Consider the following 23,564-nt stretch of genomic DNA (forward strand, 5'->3'; position numbering starts at 1 on the left):
CTCTCTCTCTCTCTCTCTCTCTCTCTCTCTCTCTCAGTGTGTGTCTGTGTGTGTGTATGTAAAAAGGGCAGCCATAAGGTTTCCTTTGGCTTTAATCAGTAAACTGCAGGCTCATCTCCCTTAAAATACAGCCCCTGAACTACAAATTACTTCATGATCTTTTTTTAAATGAGCCTCTTCTTAGAGTGACAGAGCCAGCTGCAGGACATACTGTCTATGGCAAGGACATCACCGGCACTCTCCCCTTGAGTAAGACTTCAGTCCTCACAGTTTGGCTCCTTTTCACACAGGCAGAGCACAGTCACATCTGTTCACAGCCCTCAGAATGCTATTGCTACTTGTCCCTTGAACTTAACAGGCCCCCAGACCATCACACAACTGACAACCATGAGATAAGTACCATTCTCCAGGCCTTAGAACCCAGCATCTACTAGAAAAGAGAACAAAGTCCTACTCCATCCAAGCCCATAGCCTGGGGAAACTCTTAAATGTACTGACCTTGATTTGGCTCTTGTAATCCTGCTTCTGGCTGATCTTAACTAACAGAAGTGTGTCAACCCAGGATGTGTTTTTTTGTGCTTAAAAGCCCACCATGAAAAAAACCTGTGTCTGCCCTTGGGTCCTGTACTCCCAGTATTTGTTGGTTGGCTAATTAAGACTTTCTCTTGGCTTGAGCCCATGTCTGAGTGGTTTTCTCTGGCAGATACCTCACATCACTGCTTTTCCTGTCCTCCCACCATCAGCAAAGCAGAATCAATGCTTAGCAAAAATGTCTGACTTCCTCCTTTAAAGTGAGTTGTTTCAGTTTAAAAACATGTATTACTAATATCTAAACTGTTAGCTTGCTGTCTGCTATGAGCAGACATATGCTGTGAGAGCATATTAATTTTAATTAGTGATGTGAACTCACTAATGAGTGGAAAAATCATAAAAATCATATTTCAGGTAGAGACAGAACCATCTCTGAGTTCAAGGACAGCAGGGTCTACATAGCCAGTTCCAGGACAGCCAGAACCACTAGAAAGCCTATCTCAAAGCCCCCCTCAGCTCAAAATAAAGCTTATTACCTATGTGCCTGTTCATTATACACTTTTCATTCTTATGGGGTCTCTTTGTTCTAATTTAATAACAAATTCATAGCAAATTGTTTAAATAAAATTATTTTATGTAAACTTGATAATATACTCAAATATTTAAAATAAATTGTGAAATAAAATGACAATACTTTACTTTTATGTAACAGAATATAGCTTTGAACTCATGGCTCTGCCTTAGACTCCTGAGTACTGGGATTACAGACAGGTTTCACCCAGACCCGGAGACAAAAGGTCGCCTTGTATCCACCCTAGAGAAGTCACTGCTGTCTGGTGACACTCCCTACAAGCCCTTGTCTATACACTAACTTAAGTAGATGAGTTGACATTTATTTTAAGAGGCAAAAAAATAAATAACTGAATAAGCAATTTATAGTATGTCAATAACATATCTGAGAGCCATATTTATCATGAAGAATGTTGTACAAAGATTCATCTGTGTAAGAGGGCTTTTTTTTTTTTTTTTTTTTTTTTTTTTTTTTTTTTTTTTTTTTTTTTTTTTTTTGTTTTTTTGAGACAGGGTTTCTCTGTGTAGCCCTGGCTGTCCTGGAACTCATTTAGTAGACCAGGCTGGCCTCAAACTCAGAAATCCGCCTGCCTCTGCCTTCCAAGTGCTGGAATTAAAGGCATGCACCACCACGCCTGGCTGTATGAGGCTTGTTATCTGGTAAAATTGGTACGGCAGTCCTTTAAACTTTAAATGGGCCTGATTTTTTTTTTTCCAAGTAAAAACAAGCAAGTGATTTTACAGTGTGAAAAATAGCCCCCTTCCCAATTAAAATTGTGATTACTATTCACTCTTTAAAATTGATCAACCAAAATGTCATTAAAATGAACCCAAAGTACGAGCATATACACAAGACTAATAAACATGCTCTGTCTTTCTTTTTTCTGTGTAGTTTCTTTATATAGTCCTGGCTGTCCTAGAACTCGCTATGTAGACCAGGCTGGCTTCAAAGTCAGAGAGATCTGCTTGCCTCTGCCTTCCCAAGAGCTGGGATTAAACCTGTGCTCCACCATGCCTGGCCCAATCATTTTCAATCAATTATTCCTATCTTAGTAAATCGCCTTTTCTATTTCTTATTTCTCTTTCAAGAAACAACTACTATAAAGCCAGGCCTGTGGTGCATCCCTATAATCCCATCACTGAGGAGAGGATGCTGATGCAGAAGGAAGGTCAGGGCCATGCTAGGCTATGCAGCAGGATGACGCCCCCATCAGGACCAGTTCCAACCAAGGACCAATCATTCACACGCATCTAGAGCAAACAAAGCAGTTTCTAACTAAAATTAGATTTAATGACACAACAATTCTAGGCATATAGTTCTTAAATCACTCCACATTGTGAAGAAAAGTTTGAAACACAGTTTTAATGGATACATTTTAATTTGAATGGGACTTTTTTGGGCTCAGGGTTGACAGCTAGTTTAATCTAAGCCAAAGCGCCTTCATTACCCAGTTGATTTTACTTGCGTCTTGAATCGCCAGAAGTCTAATCCTTTCCCTTAAAATAGAAACCACACACAATAAACACTAACATGTAATGTTGATCACCTTATGACTTACAACCAATTAAAATGTGTAGTTAGTTAATTTAATTAAAATGCCTTTTAAGATTAGTGAGCCCAGTCTACTACTGATTAGTGACATCATCAACGACCTGCCAAATTATGTTTTAGTATCTTTTTTCTTTGGATACGGGGCCTCCTGTATTCCAGGCTGTCCTTTAACTCCCAGTGTAGGTTTGAAATGTTAATCCTCATGCTTCCATCTCCCGAATGCTGGGACGGCAAGGGCGTGCCATCATCCTGTTTGTGCTATGCTGAGGTCTGAACTTGGCTTTCTGCACAGGAGACAAGCACCTTATCAACTGAGCTATATGCCCAGCTTCCTGTATAATTTTGTCAAGTGTATAATGTTATTTAGCATATATCCCAAGATAGATGAAATATAGATGCTACATTGCACAGATGGAAACACTTGAACAAACACACAGACCTAGCTGCTCTTAACCAAGAACCAGGGAACATCCAAGACACCACTAAAGTCCTATGAACAGTTTGCTAAAGCAATGGTAAGCATAGTGCTCATATCATTTTATGATATTTATGTGCTAATTAGCAGGTAAAATGGACAACCCCTGCAAGCCTTGTGCTCATTGACAGCCCTAGAGAAAGTCATGCTGGCCAAGCTGATGTGAAACTGAACTGAATAGAATCCCTGACGCAAGATGCTGTCTATAGCACTCTGCTAAAACATACAGGAACCGTGCTGGGCACGGGGGCAGATGTCTGTAATCATTTAGGCAGAAGAGGCAGGATGGTTACAATTTCACATCGAAAACAGCTACACAGTGAGTTATTGGCCATCCTGGGTTACAGAAGAACATGTCAAAACATGGGAGAATCTCAGAGTACGGCGCCGAACAGAGGTACTGAAGGGCCTCCCCAGTGTTACTGTCAGTGTTCAAGACTATAGGTGGAAAGGCTGCTCTCTGTGACTAGGAGAGGGCCTTCTAGGTGGAAGGAACACGCAGTTTCAGGCCCTATGCAAAGTCCGATTCATTTTGAGTTGATTATTGTAACAGATGAGAGGGACTGACTTCACTCTCTGCACATGGGTGTGGTTTATTTATAGAAGGGGATGCTCCTCAATGCCTCTTTCCCTTTCTCAAAGGTCCATTGGCTGTGGATATGTGGGTTTACATCTGAGCTCAGTTCTGCCCCATGAATGTTCAGCATTTCTGGTAATGTTAAGCTGCTTTCAGCTGCTATAGTTTTTGCAGCATAACTGAAATCAGGCAGTACAACGTCTCCTACTTCATTCTTTTTTGCTCAAGATTGTTTCATTTGCCGTGATGGGATCTTTGAGTATCTGTAACTTCCCTGCATCAATGACCTGAACTGGGAACCAAACGACCCCTGCCTTTGTCAGAGTATCATAGCGACTGGAAAAGTGCTAAGACAGTGTAAAAGAGGAGTCATTTTTAAAATTCACTTTTTAATCAATGGATTTTCAAAATAAAAAACTTTAATGGACAAAACATTGTATCTAGTCCCCCAATCAACAATTTTTTTTTAGTAAAATGTCATTTTCACAAAGTCAATGTTTGTTAATGTTAATTACAAAATACGCGTACAATTGATATGTCAATCTTATCTGCTTTCTTTCAATAGGATTTCACAGATGAGTTATGGAAAAAGAGTCTATTGCTAAAACATTTAGATAGTAGTAAGGCTAAAGCCTCACAGCTTTGGAAACATGCTTGAGGCTAGGCACACCCGTGTAGAACTGTGGGTGTGACCCAGTAGCTTCTGCTGGGCTGCTTCAGTAGGCTGCTGAAACTAAGATTCCTTCCCCACTCACTGCATTGTGCTTGCTTATTTATATTTTAAAAAAATAACCTTCAGAATGGAGGCAGCTGTCTCAAGAATCCTTCAAAAGCAACCGGGTAAGGCAATGAGTGAAACAGGCAAGCTCTCTTATACATACAATAACTGACAAGAATTCTCTCAAAATGCTTCACAGTTCAAGCTTCCACACAGGATGCAAATGGTTCTGTGCCAGCAAATTAATGCCTACCAGTTACCCAGACCTCACAACTGGGGTGGGGGTGGGCATCTCATAAGTAAATGGAAATTAAAACATTTCTGTATTCTTTTTCATTCCTATTAATACAACCCCCTTTGTTGTTGTTTAGCCAGGGTCTCATGTAGCCCAGGCTCATTTCCAACTCATTATGTAGCCAACAATAACCTTGGACTTCTTATCCCCCTGCCTCTATTTCCTAAGACCTGGAATTACAGGGGTGTACTGCCACGCCTACTTTTATTGGGTGCTGGGGTGGAACCCAGGGCTTCCTGCACATCAGGCAAGCACTGTACCAACTGGGCCCTAACCAGATTCTCGAAAAGCAACAAAAATGACTCAGTGCTACTTTCAAATCTCAATGTACCATGATCTACCTGGACCAGTACATCCACAAGCAGCATCAGAAAAGCAGCAAGCATGACGCTGTTGCCTATGGCCAGTCCCAGTGATGGAAACTACCCCCTAAGTCTTCTCTACTTCCACATATAGTGAGATCATCTGGACTCTGGTTATCGTACCTTCTTCCACATCACACTTGTCTACCATTTCCCCTACGCCATCACATTTCATCACATGATTAAACTCTCCAGTCACGTGTTGGCCATTTAAGGATGGGCACTGGATGGGCCAGTTGAAAGAATTAACACATGACTTCCAACAAGCACCAACCTTTACCTTTGAACTCTGGTGCACAGGCAGTGTATCTGGGATCTTGAAAACGTGGCAAAAAATCTTAAGCATGTGAGGCAGATATGGGAGATAAACTCTGACTTTTAAAACAAATCTTACTCCTCTGTTGAACCTCTCACCTCAGCTGCAAATAGATTACCAGGGATGGAAGAAACGGAAAGTTCTTGGTAACCAACCGCTCAGGTGTACAGAAAATCACCAGTAGCCATGTAGCATGGTGTAGCCACTAATCTACCTCACAGTTCTGAGCAGAGGCACAAACCCTAGGCAGACTCACACATACAACGAAAGCTATGTACAAAGATGGATCTCAAGGACACATTTGGTAAAAAAAAAAAAAATACTCAAAAGGCAATGACAGGTGACAGATCATTCAATATTCTTTAACTGAAATTTCACACAGCCAGTAAAAGTGCAGAGGCAGGAAGTTTATACAATTTGTAAAAGGACTCTGAATCTATGATGTTCCAATTCACATAGTTACCAAAGAAATCTAAAATAGGAGGTATTGTTTTCGTTCCAAGACCAGCTAAGCTTTAAAAGAAACAAATAAAGATGTCTCCCTGTGCCTATGTGCTTACTTAACAAATACAGAGCCTTGGAAGACATGTTAAAATAGGAATTGTAGGCTCACTTAAGATCATGTACAATTTATACCACTGAGACAAAAAACTAAACTCCTCTAAGTCCAATGACTATTAGGACGGCAGCTGTAAACCGGATAGCAGCCACAGAGGCTCAGGACTTGGTAGTTGTATTATAAAAGGTGTTGTTATTCTTAAACATTTAGGTGACAGGATCTTTTTTTTTTAATTTTTTAAGATTTCTTCTTCAGCCCTCTCAAAGGTAAATGAATATTTAGTGCAGGTGTGATGCACTGTGAGTGAATTAAGAAATAAACTTTGGCTGGGGGTGTGTCTCCATGGCAGAAGTCTTGACTATCAAGTGTGAGGCTCTGGGTTTAACTCTATAACTACAACACCAGCAAGATAAATAAAAGCTTTCCCAAGAGCCTAAAGGCTACAGATCCAGGGATGCCGGTCGGTCCACTTGTAGGGAGGAGCTCTGCACACCATTCTCTCGGTGGCTACCCATCCTTCCAGGCATTCGTCTTTCACGTGAGCTTTCACGTCTTCTGCACCCTGGATGGCTCTGGCTGTGGGGTTCCTGATGAGAGAGGGTCTACTCAGCAGGAAGTTTCAGAAGACAGGTCTTTTTAAGATTAAGGGGGCTTACCTCTTAGAGTAGGAAATGGAAACAGAACAGAAAGGGAAAATTCGAGGACATGGGGATGGGAAGAAGGCCCCTCGCCATGGAGTTCGGCTAAGGCCTCTCACAGGCTAATAAAGACGTTCACAGCAAAACTCCCTGGAGACTGTGAACACTGAAAGAATGGTGAAACAGCAATGAGTCGTGTCTAAGGCTTGAGAAAACAAGATCCACAGGTTTGCTGGGACGGCTCTCCCAGCTGTAAAACATGAAACCTCCTTCTGATACTCTTGTACAAACATGCTTCACCTGTAACCTAGCATAGCAGGGAATGGCGGAATCTAGGCCTTAGTCCCAATCCTAGCCCTGCTCCTCAGACCACCCCGTGACTTCACTTCCTAAACCAGGAATGCTTTGAACACTGTAATTCAGAAGCCACCACACTTCATATGGCTTTGTTAGAAGTACTCGCCTCCGTCTCTTGATAGGCTCACATCCATGCTTAGAAATCTCCCTAAAAATCTTTCTCTCTTACTCTGCATAAATCTGTTAAGACCCTTTTGGGGGTGGGGGGAGCAAATTAGTTTTGTTCATGTTTCTATATGCCGTGGCTTGGTATTTTCAACTTTGTTGAAATCAAACATAAACTGTGGCTTAGAATTCCCAAGGCTTATGTCACCAATAAGACAAGAATATTCAGTACAAGCTGGGAGTGGTGGCATACAGCTTAGTTCCAGCACTCAGGAGGCAGCTAGGCAGATCCTTCTGGGTTGGAGACCAGTCTTGTCTATAGTTTCAGGACACTCAGAAATTATTACGCTACATAATAAGATTTCAACCTTCCTCGCCTCCCCCCAACCAAACCAAACGAAACCAAAATAACAAACAAAAAAACCAAACACCACAACAAAAAAACCCCAAGAATATATATCATAGAAAACATGTATCATTTATTACATGGACTTAGAAATCAACACAAATCAATGTCAGGCACTTTTTAAGTACACACTATGAGAAATGTCTACCAAGGATATGCACAATGAGCAGGCAACACCACAGAGACTCATTCATCCATCTTTAGGAACAATACAGAGTTAGAGAATTAAATAGATGAAATATTGCATAATTAGCCCAACTGTATCCTGTCACATTTCTTCCCAATTTCAAACCACTTTAGGGTTAAATCCAAGCACTTACTTTTTAAACATCCAGAGCGCTACATCTCGCTCTTTCCCTTACTCCACTATCATGGTCTTAAAGAGTCACACCTGCTGTGAGGAATGTGGCACAGACTTTGTAAGAAGCAATCTGAATCTATGTTTCCTATTACATCTGATTCTACAGAAACACATGATGGTTGATTGCTGGCTTTTTCTTCCTTCCTTTCCTCTGTGTCAGTCTTTCGTTATGTAGTCCTGGTGGCTGATATTATGTAGCTCAAGTTGACTTTGTACTCCCAGCAATTCTCCTGTCTCAGCTTCCTGAGTGCTGGGATTACAGTCTTAACACCACTACATATGGCTTATTTTACTGTCTTTTAAAGCCTGTTTTAGCAGGTTTATTGTGTAATAATACTAGGTCTCAAATTACAAATTCCTTTAGACACTTAGTGTTGATTTTTGCTATTTAAGCAAACATAAGGAAAAATGGAGTGCGGGAAATCATTTTAGGATGTCTTAAGGTTCAACACTACATACAATTTCGTCATCTTTCCCCATGTTAACTAGGCTGGACTGGCAGTCTCCAAAACATCACCACTCTTGGGTATATGAGGACAATGTGAATGTAAGTTAATAGTCTTTGGTCCTAACTCATAACTTAAGGACCTGACATAGTCTATTTTTCTTGTATTTCTGAATCTAGCTGTCAGCTTAAGAAGTAAATGTTAAGTAGAATTAAGGTGCTAAGCATAGTATAACATCCAATTCTTCTACTGGTATCTGGATACCATAATCTGAACCTGCTCTCCTGATAGACGCAGCAGCTCTGAAGATGCAAAGGTGCAGAGCAGTCAAGTCACTGGTGGGTGGGTAGACAGAATTAGAGAGGTCACTCAGAGCCTGGTGGTCTGGGGGATAATGGTTATGGGAAAGTTTAGAATACCTTCAGAGCAACCTTGACTGGTGGTGAGCAAGCACCCAAGGCAGCGAGGGCTAGCTGAACTACGGAAGCTGCTCTTGAGCAAGAAATTCCACATTGTGTTTGGAGAACAGAAGCGCTCAAATCCGTTACATAAGGAAACCCTGTCTTTACCTCACCTGGAAAATGAGAATAGCAGGATACCAAGGGCAATTAGAAGACCCCAAAGTTCACACATGATCTAGGATGTGCTGTTATCCCCCATTAACAAAGTAGGACAGACTATAGATGCATTCCCAAAAATGCCTGCGGAGAAAACTAGACAGCGCTCTACCGTTTTTCTATTTACACTAATATAAACAGATTTTGAGGTTGTCTGTACTGTATGTGATTGCTGTAGTTACAGCAAGAAATATAAAGTGCCTGTAAGAGTGGAACAAAACCATCTCTCTTCTAGGCATCTTAATACTATACACTCAGACAAAGGAAAGGAACACCTTAGAGACCTCTTGCCTGTCTTCAAGCTCCTGCACTTACCTGTGACTTCCATGACTACCTACGAGGCACTTCTTCAGGCCAGGGAGCAGACTCTTCTTCCTTCTGGCTCAGGCCATGCTTATGGAATTCGGTTTACCACCTGCATTAAAGATGCCAGCCAGCTGTGCTAAAGCACTTTCTTCTTAAGAGAAAATGTCACCAAAATAAAAAAAGAATACCCATCCCCCATTGCCTAACCCACTTGCCTTCTCTGTATTCTTTGTCTACTGTGATGGCCAAGGTGTGCTAGATATGTAAGGGGATTTTTAAAATAAAACTCTCAGTATCATGAGAAACATATACTTTACAAATGTTATGACAAAATCAAATATATCCAAATGGTTTATCTTGTGGCCAGTTTTACCAAGATATCAAGAGAAGATAAACAACTTTCAAAATTAGTATCAAAACAGGACACTTATATCTATCCACATGTACAGAGGTATAAATCTTTGTTCTTTTCAAAGCTGAACACAGTGAAGTTAAATGAGATGTTTGTTTACATATTAACACCGGAAACCACAGGACTGGCTGAGTTCCACCCTATGACACGTAAACTGTCAGCATGATATCAGGGGTGCTCCACTGTATTTAGACCTAATTAATACTGTTAATGACAGTTCTGAGAGTTTCATATATTAAATATCTTTTTACTCAGCAATAATTTTGTTTTTAATGTACAAGTACACAGGTATGATAATATTTTTGAGGCTTAGTCTAAAAGGGTTAAAAACCAAAAAAAGAAAAAAATCCCTCAAATTTATAAATGTGGTAAAGTTTCATGCCTGCTTATGCCATGTCAGTAATTGACTATATGATGCCAACCTTAACAATGGAGTAAATGCTTTAAACATCCAACGAAGAATAAACTTTAGCCAACACCTTGGCCACACCAGAATCGCTGCTATGTGCTGAACTGATATAACAGTGATCCAAGCGACTATGCAGATAACTGTTCAAATTAAAAGCTAGAAAGCTGTAGATCTGGGGTCGGTGGGGAACTTTACAGAGTGTTTGTCTTTGACAAAACTACGAAGATTTGAGTCTTTAAGAGGATTTTTAGTATATAGGAGAAAAATTCTCATCATGATTTGAAAAAGTATGAGAGCATATGAACAGGCTTCAGCACTGATTGAGGGCTGGTTTTCTTGGAGCAGGCGGGAAAGCATTAATGCTGAAGGAACACTGGGAGTCTTACAGCACAGATCTCATACACAAAGCCTCGCACAGTAACGCTCATTACAGCCAATGGCTTTAGCCATTAAGGGTCTTACAAAGATTTTTCAGTTTCCTCAATGCTTGTATGTGGACTTCTATTTCTTACCAAAATCTTTAAGAGATTTTAAAGTCTGATACTAAAACTAGTTAAACCGTTTTTCTTGACTATTCTAAATCTTGACAGTTTGGGTTAACCTTCAAGTTTTCAGGGCACAAAAGGTTGATGTAGTCCACCAGGAATATGTTAAAACAGAGTAATTTTGTCTATAATTATGACAGAAATACTTCAATTTTAAACTAAATTTAAAAAGGCAAATATTTTTAACAAACATAAAAAGTGTTTTAGGTCAAATTCTAGTATAAATAATGTAATTTGCCAAATTTTCAATCAAATTTTTGAAGTCATTCAGAATAAATGATTTCTTAACTATTACACAAGGCATATTATGCAATGGAAGAAGATGTAAGAAAACCTTTGTAGACACTAATCTGTAAATTGAGAAACTATTAATGTTCACTGAAAACAATGCCTTATGTTTATTCTTAAATTCATTTTAACTGTTCTTCATGTAATTTAATACCTAAAAAGGTTGCAGCTAAATTAATTACTACTATTTATAGGATGTTACCTCTTTGGGTAGATATATTTCACACCATGATTTTCAATTAAAAATTACCTGATCATTTTAATCACAATTTATGAATGACTGATTAGTAGCTGAATTGGCATAAGGATCCACAGAATGAAAGTCTGACCATTGCTTATTGTGTAATTCTGCCCAGGCACACCAGGCCAGGAGTCTGGCAGACGCTCTACCCACTTGCGTTATATATTTCCACCTGAATTACTAAGCAACAAAAACAGGTATACAATGTCAGGCTTTCTCCTGTTTCATTTTTAAGGAGCAGCTTAACAATTGTTGGTTGGGGTTGGCTTGTTAGGACAACATAGAGAACAGAGGGTAAACTAAACAATGACACTTAACACCAAAGGTGGTTCTCAGTGATATCAGGAGAACAACAAGTTACCATTAACCTGTGTTATTTGCTTTGCTTTTGAGCACAAATCAAAGCCATTAACCTGAACTTGAGGTATATACACAATACATATTCAACTTGAAGCAAAATACTTTCCATAATATTACATTTTTAAAAACTGGAAACAGTATCTGTGTTGATTTGTATTTGATTCAATGTGAAGGGAACATTCAACTTGGGGCAGGGTGGGAGAGTCAGGATGAAATAAAGTTCCAAAGTTCAAATGTCTTCCTCTCCCTTTGTACTCGCCAGAGCTCTACCATGTCCTGAGAGGATTCATGAGAAAATACCAGTCACAGGTTTGGAAGGAATGAGAGAGCAAACGGGTGGTGACATTTCATCTTTGTTTCCAAATAAGTGGTCTTAATTTTCTTCTTATAGAAAACTCTTAAGTCAGTTTATTATAAATATATCTAAACCATCTTTTTGCAGCTTTCAGGAAAAGTCCAGCACTTTGTTTATACAGAGTCTGTGAGGAGGGGTCAGAAGAGATCATCTGATCTTCAGCCGTGACATCATCCATTCAAGTCCTTGGCATAACCTAAGAAGACGACAGAAATCATGGGATTCTATTACAGACTAAAAAGTCACAGACTATTCACTGTAGGCACAGTCTTCATTAACCCAAAGGATAAAATAGGAGAGAGGGAGAGATCGCTGCAGGCACTGGAGAGCCAAAGGCTTTTGGTTCAGTTTTACCTTAAAGCTTAGATCAGTGCCTAACACACACAGGGCACTCACATGACTAATGCCCAGAGAAAGCAAGTTTTTGTATGGTTATTCATCACAGCATCTTTAACAGGAAAAAGTGAAATCTGAATGTCTAGAATCAACAAAACCCAACATGTTTTAGAACATTCACATTATAAAACTTTATCTTCCCTTTCAAAAATTACCTTTGACATAAAAATGCACATGGCATGAAGTAACGGGATAATGTTATAATGGGATATTATAATATACCTACTATATTTATAATCTAAACATATTAGAGTTCTTAACACAAGTATACATATATTACAACTGTATGTAAAATATTTAAGGCAGTATATATCATTATTATTACTTTCTATTAGCTAGCAAGTACTAAACTAATTTGAAATATAGAAAGGGATTATCCTTGGAACAAGAGAAACCAAATGCCTAACAAGAGAGAAACAGTTATCAGTGATATTACAATAAGCCCCAAGCCCTTCTGAATATTATTGTCTATGATGAACATGTAGATATAAAAGCCTGCCACAGTGACTGTTTAGAAGTTCACTTTTTAATTATTTACGTGTATGTGTGTCTATATGAACACATGTGTGCAGGTGCCCACAGAAGCAAAAAAGGGATGCAGAAAACAATGCAAAAAAAAAAAAAAAAGNGACTTTCAACTGTTAAATGTACAGAAGTCAACCACTAATAAACCACAAACTGCACTAAGCCATTATTCTTATCTTTGCAATAGTCAGGTCACAGCCCTTCCCATATACACAAGAAATCCAGGCCTAGCAAGTTCAGCAAACAGCAGGAGTGGGGTCAAGAGAGGCCTCTTGACTTCACAGCCACAGTCTTCAACCCATGCATCACAGTGACTCCAAAGGAAAACCAAAGTTTTGGTCTAGTTCTGGGATTTGATGTGAATGGTTCATAGTCACTTAGACTTGGTTTTCAAAGGGAGAACATTCCTGTCACGGAATCTAAATCTAATTTGGTCCTCTGTTTCCCACACTGATGAAAATATCAAGAACTTCCACCCTGAACTTAAGACTCTTTAGAATCTCAAGTTTCTTTCCACTGCTTCTGAATAGATAGCCATACCTCTGAAAAGTAGAAAAAAAATTACTCTTCCTTTGAGCTTTAAACTCTATTTCCAACTTCCTCTATTTCATCTTTCTTTTCCTGCTGAAATCAAGAGTTTATAGCTGGGCTGAAGAGATGACTCAGAAGTTAGGAACTTTCACTAATCTTTCAAGGACCCAGGTTTGGTTCCCAGTATCCACACAATAGCTTAGAACTGCCTGTACTGTAACTCAAGTTCAAGGGCTGTGTGTGTGTGTGTGTGTGTGTGTGTGTGTGTGTGTGCTGGTGTCCAACATCCTCTTCTGACCTCTGTGGATTCCTGCATGAACATGGCACACATATACACATTCTAGCACACATACACACATTCAGGCACAAACACATAATGTAAGTAATTGTTAAAAAGGACTTTATAGCTGCTATCCTAAAATATATTTCTTCTTTAACTACCTCTGACTTCTGTGCACTTTCCCAATACACAAACCGAGCTCACTCATTCGCTGTTACATTTAACAGTACTTTTTCCATCTTTGTGGCCCCTGACCAGACATTTGACTAAGTTCCCCTCTACTTCTTTCTTAACTACTTTCAGCTCTGGGCAAAAGACCTAGTCTCATCATACTGTCTTCCAATGCCCCTGAGTGCAGAAGCAAGGACTCTCATGTCATGCATGGTCCACTTTTACTTTTAATCCCCATGGGGAGGAATGGGGATTCAACCCATTGTCCGGAGCATAGAAGTAGGCACACTATTCTTCGCTATTCTTTTTTTTGGACAGCAAAATTTCCATTTGACAACACTGTTGGCTATCTGCTAGTTTTACACATAAATCCTTTTATTTTAGCTTTGCTGTGCGTAAAGTGTGGACTAGTCTGTAGAGCTGCTGTGAAGACTAGACAGACACGGCATGGAAAGGATGCTAGGGAGGACATCTTGACAAGCTTTGTTTAGTTCCTAAGTCAGTAGCTAATAGCACTTGCTGTTCTTGCAGAGGACCCAGATTCAATTCCCAGCACCAAAATGGTGGCTCAGAATTGCCTGTAACTCCAGTCTTAGCAGAGCTAGAGCTTCCTAGGATTGGCCTCTGTGGGCACAGCTTGTATGTGGCTAGACATTTACTCAGGTAACATATGTATACACATAGAATATTTTTCAAAAGGTAACAAGTATTATCTGGCCTTTCCAGATCTGTTATACTCTCATTTGTCTAAGCTTCTACAGCAACTGTATGGTACTAATGAGAAGACATCTTACCCCTCGCCAGTAAGAGCACAACATGCTTGGATATGCCACTGGTGGTCTTTTATAGAAGTAAGCTTCAAAAACTGGGAGATTTCTGCTACTGTCATGCATTCTTTAACATCTTGCTTATTAGCAAAAATCAGCAACCCAGCTTTTCTTAGGTCCTGTAAAAGCAAATAAAACTTTAAAGGTTAGTACACATCCCCACAGATTTTTCAACTTAGCTAGCTGTTATTTGTCATTTTAGTAAACTAGACTATCTTTTAATTAAAATTGTTTTATTTTCACAGGTACTACAATGTAAACAGTTTATATCATCTCAAGTTTCACAGACTGACAGAAATAAACACTGACTATATTTTAAATAAATCCTTGTATGGGCTTACATTCTTCTCAGTTGTGTAAGTGCGTGAGGGGGTGTAGTCTATGCACTGCATGTACAGATATGTGTGGAGGCAGGAGGTCAGCACTGAATCTCTCCCTGACCATGGAGCCTACTGATTTCTCTGATGTGGCTGCCCACTGAGCCCAGGAACCCTGCCCCCCTGCCTGGCACTGAATTACAGGTGTATGATCTGTGCGCTTTCATACATGGGTGTGTGCTGGGATCAGACTCATTTACATGCTTGAGCAGAAACCACTTTATCAGTGGAGCTATCTGCAAGACCCTCAGCACCACCTGTTTAGTCTTAAATGATATGCTTTATGGTCCTAAGAGCTTATACTTCAGCATATTTTCAAGTAAAATTATCTACTATTCCAATTAAAACACAAAAAGCAAAAACTTCAATAGCTACTAAGAGTCATCCTTTACTACTGTACCAAAATTGTGTCCTCAGTTACGCTTCCACATTACATTTCAGCTTTATTACTATTAGTTACATGGAAGACATGTAAGTCGTTTATGGTTTTTGAGGTCTTGCTATGCAGCACAGGCTGCTCTTGAACTCTGGAGTGCTTGAATGTCAAGTGTACACTATCACTTACAGCTTAAAATACTCCAGTTAGAGGGCCATCTACTCTCTGGACAATTTGGGACAGTCTTATCTCAACATTGTGCCAGTGGTTTTTCTGTATGCATTATCCCTTTTCCTCCAATCTCCTAAGCAAACCATTCATAACCAGAATTTCATAAGAGGATGAAATTCTTCAGAAAATGACCATACTGCAAGTTTCCAACTATGTGTGTAGTTGGTATCCTCTAAACACACAAGAGAGAAATGAGTCTATGACATCCCACATTGGGCTAAATTCTCAGTTTGGAAACACTCTGTGTGTGTACATGTGTGTGTATGGAGCCACAAAGAATGAAACTGAATTCATGAATTAAAACTCCCATAAAATTCTGTCCTTACCCAAAGAGACCCTGGGAAAATTAAACTAACTTTTCAGTTTCTGAGTCTACCCAGAGATGCTGAATGCTATGTTTCTTCTTCTAGAACTGTTAGTTTTTTTAGACAGGGTCTAACAATTTAATTTAGCTTTGGGTGTCCTGGAACTTGCTACACAAACTACACTGGCATCAGACTTAGATGCCTCTACCTCTGTTTCCTGTGCTGGGATTATAGGCCTATACCCATTTTAAAGGACCATTTCAGCATTAATACTTTGTTAATGTGCTTAAAGACACCATATGCAGTGGACACAAAATGATGCTGTTCCACATAGATTACTCTTATACATCAGGGCCTTGGTTCTTTCTGGCTAAGAATATAAGCTTTCATTTGGTTAGTTTTTTGCAGTGTTTTACGCACAATCAAGAATGACTTAGAATGCCCTCTGCAGGATCATGTAAGAATAGACAAGAACACAGGTAGATGGGTAACAGTTTTAAGACTTCATAATTAATTAGTTTCAGACATAGTTTGGCCTGGAAAAAAAACAATCTAAAAATTAAATGAAAATTGAAGAGCTAGACCATGAATTGAACAAACACAGGAATTATTAAAGATATATTGTGTTATCTTAAATGAAAATGGACTATTATTGAAAGGTGGTATGTGGCTGAGTTAGTAAGCAGACAGACTTTCCATGGGATTTAATTTCTATCTTAACATCTAGAGGTTTCAATATCTCTTGTAAAATAGGTTGAACTCTTTTATACAAGTCAGATTTGCTAATGATGGCACATTCAAAATACAAAATTCTGATGTAAGTATTTGGCTCAAGTTAGGAATATACACTGTACCATTTGTAAATAATTTAAACCTATCATTTGTAGTAATAAAATACAGGAAAGCCCCTAAACTGGGACTATAAAAATCAACTGTTATTAACAGTCTCATATTAGAGAGATGGCTCTGCAGGTCAAGTATCTGCTGTGTTAGCATGCATGAATATCAGAATTCCGAACTCCAGAACTCAGTAAAAGCAATGGACATGTGGCTTGCTGTAGTGTGTGCGGGAGGTGGAGACGAGGACTCCCGAGGGAAAGTTGCAAAGCCAGGCATGCCAAAACAGAGCTCCAAGTTCAGCTAGTGACTGCCTCCATATACGATAAAGGTGAATCTATGAAGACACCCAACATCAACGATGGGCCTCCATAGCATGTGAACACACAGGCAGAACACACCAAACGCAACAATAAAAATAAATAAATAAATAGAAAGGGTCTTTAAACTAAAACTGTAATTTTTTTTAGGTCTCAAGACCCACACTTTCTTTGGGGTTCTTTGTGAAAATCTCATAGATCTTAGACTGGCATTAATGAAGTTCTTAATTATTGAAAATAATAATAGCAACAACAACAAACAGCAACCCTAAAATGGTATTTTACCTGAATAGAGAATCTGCTTGTTATTACATAACCTCAAGACCAAACACAATATTATGACAGTTACCGAAAGCATATTGGATTAAAGGCTATTTATTAAATTTGTAAGCTATGAAAATTTAATGTAAACAATGGTAACCTTTGGTTCACAAGCTAATTTAAATCTTCTCTACTATGCAAACTACACATATAAAAAATGTAAAGTACCCAGGTCTGGTAGTACAGGCCCATAATCTCACAACTGCCTGGGAGGCTGAAACATGCTGACTACACCTATATGGCCACTCTGAGCAGCTTAATGAAACCCCGGCAAAAACACACATGATTTTTAAAGCTGGGAGATAGCTCATCGGCAGAGTGCTTGACAGGAATGTGTGATGCCCTGTGTCCAATGGCTAGCACAGAGAAAGAAAAGTGTCTGAGGTATCTGTCAGTGTGGTCAGGCCAACAACAGCAAACGGAGACATCTGCTTATCTGCCCTAAGCCAACACTGTCTCTGGTTCATAAAGCTCCACTTGTGAAGACAACTTCTACAGTTTGAGTCATTCTGAAGAAAATGTTAGATTTTGATGTCTGAAACCATTTTAAAATTAAGTATATTCAAAGTTTAATATTTCTTTTAAGATGAAGCCTTGAGAAGGGTTTTTAAAAAATTGTAGTTTCATGTTTGGAACAAACTAAAGAGTAATTATCAATGCTGGTTGATTAAGACCGTGCTGCTGCCAGGCAGTTGTGGTAGGCAGCACTTGGGAGGTACAGGAAGAAGGATCTCCAAGGCAGAGGTAGGTTGTTCTCTGAGGTCAAGGCCAGCCTGGGATACACAGAGAAACCCTGTGCTGCGTGTTGCTTTATGGTAGTTCTGAAGCATCCGTGCCTAACTATTTTTCACTCAGTGCCTCTCTCCAGTGCTCTCCCTGCTTGTTGACTCTGCTCCAACCCACCAGGCAGCTTGCTGTGGGTCCCAGAACCATCATTAAGGCTTTTTTTTCCAGTTCCCTTCTTGGTTTTCTTTCACTTTCCAGCCAGCCTTGTACTTTATTTTTCTCCTTTTTATCTTCTCCTGGCAATGAGTATAAGTACAATGCTTGTACATATAATAAAAGGTTATATTCAACTCCTGTCTCTTTAAAAGGTGGTTAGTCACATAAACTTTCTAGGTCTTGGTGTAACAGATAAAGGAAAGGGAAGCAGCCAGTTTAGGGTCCCCAGGCAGAAAGTACTTCAAACATTGAGCTGCCAATTATTACTGAGCAATCAAACAGTGAGGTTTCCTGCTAAAGTTAACATATATATGGTGCTATAGAATTAGTTTAATTACACTTGGATCCTCAGGCCGCAGGAAGAGAAAGTAATATTGGGCCTGGCATTAGTATTTAAAACCAAAGCCTATCCCCAGTGAGACACTTTCTCCAGCAAGGCCACACCATCTAATGGTGCCACACCCTATAAGCCTGGGGTGGGGTGCGGCCATTCAAATCACAATCACTAAAAGAAAAATGTACACTTAATTTACAAACCCCACCTTTTATTAGGTTGCCTAAACTTTTAATAGTTCATCTGAAACAATAAAATCTGTAAAGCAATACCCAAATGAAATCACTGAATCAATAGTAACATACAATTTTATGATAAGTATCCCAGTTTTCTTAGGCTTTACCAAATTCTACTGAAATAAGAAGTATACTCTATATATCTATTGAGTGGCAATTTCCTTCCAAGTGAATACTGTATCCTGGAAGGAGAGTCCTTAAGGTTCAAGAAAACAACAACAACAACAACAACTCCCAAGTCACAGGAAACTGCTGAAACTTACAAGACACAACAAGGCTTCCTCTCCAAGGTTATATGACAGTTAAGAACTACTGGGAAGAAGAGATTCTGGATCATCGGAACAGTTTGTAAGTTGCAAACAGCTTAGCAAGAATGCTGTTTTCATGAGGAAGTCAATCAGCATAGTATGGGCTTTAAGGTCAATTGCCTTCATGTCAGCTGTGTAATCCCTTACCCATACTCCTGTAAGTAAGTCAATAAAATCATTGTGCAAACTTTGGTACAATAGTTGGTACCCTACTGTTGCTAAGCCCTATGGTGGGACATGATCTTTATGAGGTTAGAGAGGTTTCAGTGAATTTAAATGAAGGAGATTGGCATGTAGACTAGGTTTGTAAAATGGTAAATAAGTCAAGAGGGAATGAGAGAAGGTCAAAGCTGCTCTCTAGGCTACTTTAAGACAAATGTGGTAATATTTCTGTCGGGCTCAAATTCCCAGAAAAACAACAGAAGCCAAATGTTGTGCTATTAAGCTTCTAGAAGGAAAAAACAAACAAACAAACAAACAAACAAACAAAAACAAAACAAAAAAAGCCCAGCAGATTATAGAACACTTAAGTGATAAAAGGGCCAAGTGATAAGCTTGCCGTGGGATAGGCAATTATAGCTCCAGTGTATATATGAAAAAGCATACTGGGAGTGGAGACTGCCCAGCCTGGGATCTTTTCATTTGGCTGATATAAAAGCAAAGGCACAACAATGGCCTAGAATAAGTCAGAACCAAGAAGCCTACTCCAGTGCTAGACATAGCAGGCAAGTATGGCTCTACTCCCAACTTGGGCATGAGCCAAGTTGAGCAGTGCAGGCCAGTCTAGTTAAGACAGTTGGTATTAAAAGAAATATGGAGGAGCCTTGAAGTAGCACAATAACACAGGGCAAGGACGTAGGATGGCTCATGGTAAATGTTTTGGACTATGGAACAAATGTTTCCCATTTGGATATGCTTTTCACAACACTGCTGTTATAACAACAAAACTGGCAGGTATGATGAGATTTTTTGTGCTATACTGTATCTGCTAATGTTTCTTTTTTAGTATCCCTTAGGCCTTTAAACTGTATGACAAAGCTCACTTCCCACTGGTGTTCTCTACTTCTTAAATCTGGGTGCCATGTGATCAGCCAGCCTCCTGTTCCTGCCTGCTGCTGTGTTTTTCTCACCATGACTGACTATATCCTTCTGGAATTATATGCTGAAACAAATCTATTCTGTCTTAAGTTGCTTTTGTCAAGAGTAATTTTATTACATGAACAGGAAAAGAAATCAGGACACTATGTGAGTTGGGTAGGCACTTCTAAGTTGTTGGCAAAAATGCCACTATTAGAGGTAAGCAACCTCTCAATGACTTGTCAGCTAGGGAAGGCCACAAACTATAAAGGTATGCCACTGTTCTTTGTTGCATGCCACAACTGGTAGAGTCCATACTGCTGAAGACAATGCATGCTTTGGCTACAGGCTATGGAGTATCAGGCATTGCTAATCCCTTCCTAGTGGATGGTTTTCATAGAAGGTACCTTGTGGGCTGTTAGGGGAAGAATTGTCATCAGCAATCTATGGAGCCTATGAACTACAGTTCTATCATGCCAAAGAAAATGTGTGACTACTGGTACAACAGTGGCATGACTTTTATGGGTACAGCCTGGTTTTTACAACTGAATTTAAGGAATAGTCTATAGGACATAACTCACTAGTGCTATAAACCAGACAAAGGCGCAGATGGCAAAGGTGGCCACAAGCCTCAGAAAGGAGGCCATTGCTACTGTTTTCTTAAATGTATGCAATATGCTTGTCAAATTGCTTGTCTTTTAAATGCTTCTCATATTCATAGATTACTGTTTTCTGTCATCCTCAATAAGCTTTGGGGGAAATTTCTTCTTTTGCCACAGGGAATGTACTGTAAAGACTCAAAGCCTCTAGCTGTGTGTGGTGGTCCATAATGCAGATACTTGGAGGCAGAGGCAAATGGATCTCTGTGAGTTTGAGGCCAGCCAAGCACTCTACCAGTGTGCATATACACAGTTCTAACTTATTTAAATTTTGAATACTGTGACTAGTAGTATTTTGAAGGACTTATAATTAATTATAAGCCAGTCATATAATTTCATTTGGTAAAAGGGATTTAAAAATAAAACATGAAAAAAAAAACCCCTATGAGCAAGTAGGTTTAAATATTAGTCTGATGACAAAAACACTCAAGAACTATTATATGCACAGGTACTTATGATGTGCCTGTCAAATGATAATCCTCTGTATGAATTATCTGCCCAAAATGTAAAAAGAAAGCTACCTGGCACAAATTCTTTTGCCCAGTGAAATCTCTAAATAGATTTTTTAGGCTAAATACCAGTCTATGATTATCTGTACAATCTTTCTCCTGTTTCCAGACACACTTCAACTTTGGGAAATATGAAAATCCCAAAATATGAATCACAAGCGTTATCACCAACAGATAATTTTTTACATTGAAATACTACTCCTTGTGAGAAACTGTAAGAGGTGATAGGATGCCCATCTCACTTACTAAACGCAGACTTACCTCATGGGCTAGCATTTTGTAGAGCTCTTCTCTAGTTACAGAAATTCTTTCTCTGTCTGTGCTGTCCACAACAACTATTACAAACTAAAATAATTACCAAAAAAAAAAAAAAATCATTAGTGACTTACAGAATTTAGTATCTGAAAATTCATAAGGTACTTATGTATTTAATTATATGACACTATTATTAAGACATAAAATCTACTGTATATTGAGAACCAGAAATGCTTATCATACTTGCTATAAAGCTTAAGGACCTGACTCATTTCTAATTCAAATACATTTACTAATTTTTAAGAAAAAACAAAAGAAAAGAATATTATGCTAATACTCTAACCAAAATAGAACATTTTCTTCTTTTTAAAACTACTGTATTAATACTAAATCCCTGTATTTACACCATAACAATTTCAAACAAAAAACGAAACGAAAAAACCCCAAACACTTAAAATTCTAAGTTTAAGCTGCTTCCAGACAATTACTACTAATATGAAATGCAGAAAGGTATGTGTATTAGAATAATGTGATAGATAAAGAAATTAACAACTTGAGGGTATCAACTGGCATATAAAAACATAAAAACATGTAAAAACAGGTGCTTCCTTATGCCCAGAGCATCTGCTATCTGCAAGCACAGTTCTGTAACGAACAAATGATGAGACAATGGCTTACGGGGCGGGTTCCACTGCACTAACCAAGAGCACCACAAGGCAAGACTGAAACAGCAAATGTTCAGTTACTATACTTACATCACTCACATCACCTGTTACTAAAACACACATTTTTATTTTTAGCACTAGGTAATAATTTCCAAATAAAGCACTGTGGTTTTCAGCCTTTCATTCTTCAGTTTGCAGCGACTACAATATTTCACGTGATAGTCTGCTGGCAGAAGACTCTAGTATTGTGATACTCATTCTATTAGAAGGCATCTGAATAAACCCTTTTCAAGGCTGACACAATTTAATGCCTGCAGCACTGTGTATGGGGCTGACATAGACCTTTGTAAGCTACACATACAATTCCTCCAAATACACGATGAAATGCTAAGGGAGTGCAGGGACCAGGCCATGAGAGACACTTGGTAGTCAGTAATGACTTAAATATCAGCCATACATATACAGACAGACAGACAGACACACACACACACACACACACATGCAGAATATTTTTGAAGCCTTACAATACACACTAAAAAACAACTGGTGCAATCTTTCAACTTATAGGCGAAGATGATGAATTTAAATGTCACAGGTTTGAAATTTTCTCTTGGAACATAACGTAAATAAAACCATATGATTATGTCTAAAATGCTTTATGATTAAAAGATTTTTCAACTGCAGCTATACTACATAAAAGACAATACACAAATTTCTGGAGTCCAGCTTCTTGAGCTCTTTGTATATACTGGATATTAGTCCCTATCATATTTAGGATTGGTAAAAATCCTTTCCCAATCTGTTGGTGGCCTTTTTGTTTTATTGACAGTATCTTTTGCTTTACAGAAGGTTTGCAATTTTATGAGGTCCCATTTGTCGATTCTTGATCTTACAGCACAAGCCATTGCTGTTCTGTTCAGGAATTTTTCCCCTGTGCCCATATCTTCGAGGCTTTTCCCCACTTTCTCCTCTATAAATCTCTGGTTTTATGTGGAGGTCTTTGATCCACTTAGACTTGAGCTTTGTACAAGGAGACAAGAATGGATCAATTCGCATTCTTCTACATGATAACTGCCAGTTGTGCCAGCACCATTTGTTGAACATGCTGCCTTTTTTCCACTGGATAGTTTTAGCTCCTTTGTCAAAGATCAAGTGACCATAGGTGTGTGGGTTCATTTCTGGGTCTTCAATTTTATTCCATTGATCTACCTGTCTGTCACTGTACCAGTACCATGTAGTTTTTTTTTTTTTTTTTATCACAATTGCTCTGCAGTACTGCTT

At 39.0% G+C, this 23,564-nt stretch overlaps 1 protein-coding gene across 1 annotated transcript in view; it reads right to left on the reverse strand.

The window, feature by feature from the left end:
• Positions 1-7,512: 7,512 nt before the first annotated feature.
• Arl5a (ADP ribosylation factor like GTPase 5A) overlaps positions 7,513-23,564 on the reverse strand; it is a 26,986-nt gene continuing 10,934 nt past the window's right edge. Inside the window, exons 4-6 of the mRNA XM_021155569.2 lie at positions 21,625-21,708; positions 14,499-14,650; positions 7,513-11,997 (exon numbers count right to left, since the gene is read on the reverse strand). Coding sequence (XP_021011228.1) covers positions 11,949-11,997; positions 14,499-14,650; positions 21,625-21,708 — 285 coding nt within the window. The 3' untranslated portion in view covers positions 7,513-11,948. The remainder of the gene's footprint in view (positions 11,998-14,498; positions 14,651-21,624; positions 21,709-23,564) is intronic.

The sequence above is a fragment of the Mus caroli genome, chromosome 2 (assembly GCF_900094665.2).
Source record: "Mus caroli chromosome 2, CAROLI_EIJ_v1.1, whole genome shotgun sequence".
NCBI lineage: Eukaryota > Metazoa > Chordata > Mammalia > Rodentia > Muridae > Mus > Mus caroli.